This window comes from Lottia gigantea, assembly GCF_000327385.1.
Source record: "Lottia gigantea unplaced genomic scaffold LOTGIsca_157, whole genome shotgun sequence".
In the NCBI taxonomy this organism is placed as follows: Eukaryota; Metazoa; Mollusca; class Gastropoda; family Lottiidae; genus Lottia; species Lottia gigantea.
Window position 1 is genome coordinate 38617 of NW_008707910.1, and position 5883 is coordinate 44499.

The 5883-nt window shown below is 34.6% G+C and overlaps 2 protein-coding genes across 2 annotated transcripts; both read right to left on the reverse strand.

Annotated features, from left to right (window-relative positions):
• Positions 1-384: 384 nt before the first annotated feature.
• Positions 385-1446, reverse strand: LOTGIDRAFT_173355 (hypothetical protein; the record flags this gene model as incomplete). Its single annotated transcript, XM_009050833.1, has 1 exon — positions 385-1446. The coding sequence occupies one exon, from the start codon at positions 1444-1446 to the stop codon at positions 385-387; it is 1062 nt and encodes a 353-aa protein (XP_009049081.1).
• Positions 1447-2144: 698 nt separating this feature from the next.
• LOTGIDRAFT_173356 (hypothetical protein) lies at positions 2145-5417 on the reverse strand (the record flags this gene model as incomplete). Its single annotated transcript, XM_009050834.1, has 2 exons — positions 2145-3434; positions 5160-5417. 2 exons carry the CDS (start codon positions 5415-5417, stop codon positions 2145-2147), a joined length of 1548 nt encoding a protein of 515 aa, XP_009049082.1.
• Between the last annotated feature and the right edge of the window lie 466 nt (positions 5418-5883).

A 5883-nucleotide genomic window follows, 5' to 3' on the forward strand; every position in this document is an offset into this window, starting at 1 on the left:
GTTTACAACTTCTTTCGTCACTTGGTTGTATTTTATCAAACAAGCTCCCAAACAGAGAGTGTCTCTCTTGGCGTAAGGTTCCCATTCGTGTCTCAATTCCTCCCAGTTGTCTCGCGTGTATTTAGCGATATCTACGTCGGCAATCTTTCTCAAATTCGCGGGAAGATTGGAAGAATTTCCCCATGCAGCCAAACTAGAGGATTCGTGTTGATAGGAACACGTGAAATTAATATGTTGTAAATAATTACCCTTTATTTCTTTCTGTCTTTTCCATTTTTTCTGTAAATCTTCATCCGTGTATGGATTAGATAAAGGAAAAGATAGAATTCCTCTGGGTGTTTTTAAAGGGCAATGCGTTAGTTTTTTTGCATTTTTAAGCACGATCTAGTTGTCGAATCCACTGCCGTTATGAGAAATTAATATTAATCTCTTTCTATCATATTGACCTAAATATTTCAACATTTGATCGATGCAATCTGTACCTACAAATATTTCTACTACATTCATTAGTTTATCATAAAATTCTTCTGGAATGGGATCTGACGGCTTTAAATCTGGAAAGAGATTATTTATTTTGTTTAACATTTTCCTTAGTTTTTCTAAATTAATTAAAGTGCAGGCATAAGGAATTGCTCTTCGCGTGTCTTTTTCTGAATACGTTTCGCAATCCCAAGCGAATAACGCATCATCACTCATACTCGAAAGCACGTTTAGATTGAGGGGTGAAACCTGTGTTACTGCGTTGTCGTCTCTACACATTTTCCACACCTGTTCGTAATTGTCTTCTATTTCTTGAATTCCCAAACTTTTTTGGCTTCTTCTAATCAAACAGAAATGCGAGTTGTGTAAGTAAAAAACCCAATCTAATTCATCGTGAACGTCTCTGGGATGAAAATGCCTGTTTTTGGGATTATAAATTTGAAACGAAGTGTTAAATTTCTTGTTGAATTCATTCATTCTAGCACAAGTCATCACTCCTTTTCTATTTGCTTTTAAAAACCCGTTGATGTATTCTTGAAATTTACACGTTAAATCTTTGTTCAAAACACGATTGACGCATTTGATAAAACAGTGACTATCTGTAGTTATGTAACAATTTTCGCCTTCGTATTCATTGATCTTTTTAAGCAGACCGGTTCCTCCTCTACCAACTCCCGATCTTTTTATTTCTTGGAAATTGTCTTTCATTAAAATTATTTTTCCTGTAAAATACCAATCGGGAGCATCGGATTTTTTGTCCATATTTGAAAAGATATTGTGAAAAGTTTTGGCATTGAAACCGAGGAGTGACATGTATTGTCTGTGATTCCCTTCCTCGACTATCTCTCCATCTATTTTAATTTGGCCTTTGAATGTTTTAAATTTATCAGAGATAGCCTTGATAACATCGGAAAAAAGGGCGTTTTCTGTCAATGTTTCATCGTCTGCAAGTTCGATTTTATTCATATTTTTTTAAGTATATATTTTTGATTATTTCTTTATTTTGACCGCTGATATTTCTGTATGGAATTTTTTCCAAAATTTCATTGAATTCTTGTAATTCTTCAACAGTTATGTTCTTGTCTTCTCTCGATCTTTCGAAAAAGATGTACAATTGATTAAGATACATATTCAAGATATCCGTTTTCTTTTTATAATGAGCTTTCTTTTTGCTCGTGAAACCTAAAGTGATGAGACCGCAAGAAGTCGTTTGAACGGTTGGGACGATGACCGGAAGCATTAATTCACCAGTCACAGCCGTTGCCACCGTTACTCCTACCGTTAGAACTGTGCTCGCTGTTTTGAAAAAAGAATCGATTCTACTCCATGTTTTCCTGCATGAATTGTACTGTCTCAACTTTATTTTCAACTCTTCTTGTTTGTCTATCATGTATTGTTGTCTGCTTTCGAGTTCCATTTTTTAAGTCGTTAAATTAAGTGAATTTCCGATAAATGGAACCACGGAATATCGTATAGAACCTCCTTGTTTGGCCTAGCATTATTATATTTGCGGGTATTAAAAGTAAAAACATTTACGCGTACTAACGACATTTCTTTTTTCGTATGGTCCTCTTTAAGATGATAGGAATATTTTATTTTTTGTTTTTCGATGTTTATCTTGGCTCTAGAAATAGAGTCGGAACCTTCGGCAAACGATAAATGTACTATAAACTCTCTTTCTGTTGACTTTTATGAACATCGATCGAGGTGTATTTTCCACCTAAAACAAAATACAGTTTTACGTATTCAAAGTCTGTTGTTCGTAAAAACTCGTGACTGCTCGATTCTATTGGTCCGGGTACGTATACGGGTATTATAAGTGATGGTGGAATTTTGACAATGTTGGTTAATGGTGGATTTTCCGTCTCCAATATCATATCCAAATCTTTGATTCCAATGATATCCTTATCATTTTCTACTTCCATTTTAAAGGTGTCTACATATTTAACATTTTTCGTTTCAATTTCCTGATCCCTTTTATCAATCAAACGTATATTCTCTTCCAAATTGCCATCATTGAATAATGAAATATGTTTGACGGCCTTACCGGTTTGTTTGAAGACTACTTTATTGACTTTAACCTTCATGGGAAACTCTATTTGAATCAGACAATTACCTCGAAAAGAAAACTCTTGCGTTTCGCCGATATCGAATACGTTTTTAGGTTCTCCGTATGCGAGAGTACCTACTTTTATTTCTGCTTTGAATCCGTATTTGTTTGATTTATAAATTTGATCTTTTCTATCGAAGACAGTGTCACTTTCGAATGGAAGATTGAAATAATACGATTTGTCCGTGACAATAGCTTCTAATTTGCTCAACTTCCTCTCTTGTCTCAAAAAATCGTCATGAATTCTAGATACCAAAAGATTGACCTGTTCTTTAATATAATTTTTCATATCATCTCGAAATTTATTTTGAAGAAAGTTTTTAATCACACCCGTGATTTTAGTATCCAAAGCAGTCAATTGTCGTTTCAACGTATCTTTGTCAATGGGAAGTGTGTTAATTATATCTTGAACATCTGATTTTTGCTTCGCGATCTTTTCGTTCAAATTGGATATCGAATTTTGTAACTCGGTTTTGTCCGCGGTCTTGTCTAGTTCTGCTAGCAATTCGCCAAGTTTTCTTTCCAAAGCGGTTAGTTTTCGTTTCAATCTATCCTCGTTAACATTTGGGTTATCTATTAAACGTTGGACGTCTATTTTTACCTTCGTAATCTTATCGTCTAATTTAGATATTAAATTTTGCAACTGACTTGTTTTATCCACTTGAATAAGACGTTTCAAACTCGTTAACTCTTGTTGTAGTTTGGGTTCGTCCACAAGATTTTTAATATTTCGTCTGATGAATCTTTTCACGTCATTTAATCTATTTTCAACATGGTCCTTATCTATTTGAATTGCGTTTATTTGATCCAGTAAATATTTCTTGTTCACGCATCGTATCGTTTCCTGGAAACTTTGAATTAGTTATTTTGAAATTGTTCATATCGATATCCCCTTGTAAGGTGTCTCCGATTTGATCCACGAAAAAAAGGTTTCGCTTTGTTTATAAACGCCGTAGAACTCATGGGATTTTTAGATTCTAGAGGTAAAGACCCTAATCCAAACTTGTTTGCCATTTTTATTGAGTTAAATTTATTATAATTTCTTCAAACTTTTCTCCCAAACTCAACCGATATAAAACCCAAAGCGACAGCTGTCCACACAGCTTTTGTCCTGGCATTTGAATTTGAAACGTAGAACATTTGATTGGTTTGTTAGTCAATTTCGTTATCTCTTCTGTCGGTTCTAGACCGAAAGAATCAAAGAAATAAAAGTTATTCGAAGAATCTTTGTGTAAAGCAGAGTGATGAACTCCTTTTTGAACGGCGTGTGAATGTTTGTGATGGCGTAAAATTTACCTTTCTTGTATTTCAGTTCATCAATTTCATCTCGCATGCAATAATAAAACGGCGAGACGTTCAACTCCTTGGCCCATTTCACAAGTTGAAAATTTGTGGTCGTGTCTTTTCCGTATTTATCGAGAAATGCATTCATTTTTTAAGTTGATTTTTTTTAGGTGTTTTTCGATGTAGGCGGAAAGTATTGCTGAAGACCCAATTGACGAAATATATACGTAGTTTGTGTTTGAAAAAACTTGTATAACATTCTGATAAAACACATTCAATAATATTTTGAAGATAAATTTACATTTAAATTTAAAAAATCTTAATTTAAGAGAGCGAAAATGCTTGTCGACATCTAAATTTCTTAACCTTTCATCTAAATCTTCATTTTCGAGTCATTTTGATAAAACCTTCCTATGATTTGTTCTTTGTCTTGATCGATCAATTCATACGTGGGAGGTGATGTGTTGTTTACTTTATCAACGATGAATATCTCGTTAGTCCAATAGCCGACGTAACCTTTCTGAAACAATGATTTATATTTAAAAATACGAACCCGATCTCCAACTTTGAATTTGGGTTTAATATTCAAATTGCTAATCTCGTTTTCAAAGTTGTTTCGAGTGGTGACGGACTTTATGATATTCGGGTTATTAGAGGATTGGGATGGCGTCACACCTATAGAATGTATTTTGTTATTGTATTCGTCGACAACAACTGGTAATATTTTAAGCCATTTTTGAGATTTCAATTCCGTGAATTTCTTGAATAATTTGCTTTTAAGAGTCCTGTTGAATCTTTCTACCACTACGGCTTTACCTTCGTTATGCGTGCTGTAAATTTCAAACCCCAGAGATTTCACATTTCTGTTGTAGAATTCGCTTCCTTTATCAACCCACAACTTTAGAGGTCGTCTGTCGGATTGTTTCATTATGGTTTCGAATGCTTGTTTGACAGTCAGACCCGATTTGTTTTTCAAGGGAAAGACCCAAGCGTATCTCGTGTATATGTCGATCACCGTCAAACAATACTTGTACCCTCTCTCGACTGGCATGTTGATTAAATCGGCTGACAAAATTTCATCTTTATCAAAAACTTTGACTTTGAGGTAATGTTTGTTTTTTCGAAATTCTTTGTGAATCTCGTCTGCTATGCCCATACCCAATTTCAATTTTGCCTTCAAGAGTTTTATGATAAGAGCCCTCTGTAATTTCTCTTTGAAAGTGGGATTGGGAATATTTTCGAGTTCGTCTATCATTTGTTTGTCTGCTTGGTGTCTGAATGTTACGTCTTTATTTCTGTACAGTATGTCGTGTTTGAGCGCTGCTGCGTCAACTCTATTAACGGGTTCTTCCCCTGGTTTGGGAATATCATTTTCGTCTAAACGCAGATCTAACTTAGTGCCTGGACCTGTATAATTGTGCCCTGGGAGATGTTTTTCTCCGGAATATTTTGCCCATGGGAATCCAGAAAGAGAACCCAATGACTTTTGAATGTCTCCCGCACCGAAATACGTTTTAGGAGGATGGACATTTATTAAAGACATATTTGTTCAATAAACACCATATATTTTTAATACGAAAGATTTAATACAAGGAGAAAGCGATAGAAATGAATCACTTTATGCAATGTCACGAGCGATCCTAATAAGAGCGGTCATATTCTTGGCCTTTTTCTATCCCTTTACCGATGGTTTAAATATTCTTCGTGATATGAAATGTTGGCATCTAATAAAACTTGTGACTGGAATAAAACAAAAATTGATATTTTGAAAAAAAAACAGCAAATTAATCTTAATTCCACCCTGTCGTCTTATGATTAAATCAAACAAAAAAAAGAACGTACCTTGATTTTTGTATGATTAAATTCCTAATCTTCAACAGAAACATGGCTAACAGTTGAGAGTCTAGACTGTCTGTGCTGACGTTGCACGCGTGATATGTTAATTATAGCGTGACATATATCCAGTGATCAATAGACGAGTGACTGTTACTAGGCGTTAAAGGTAATTT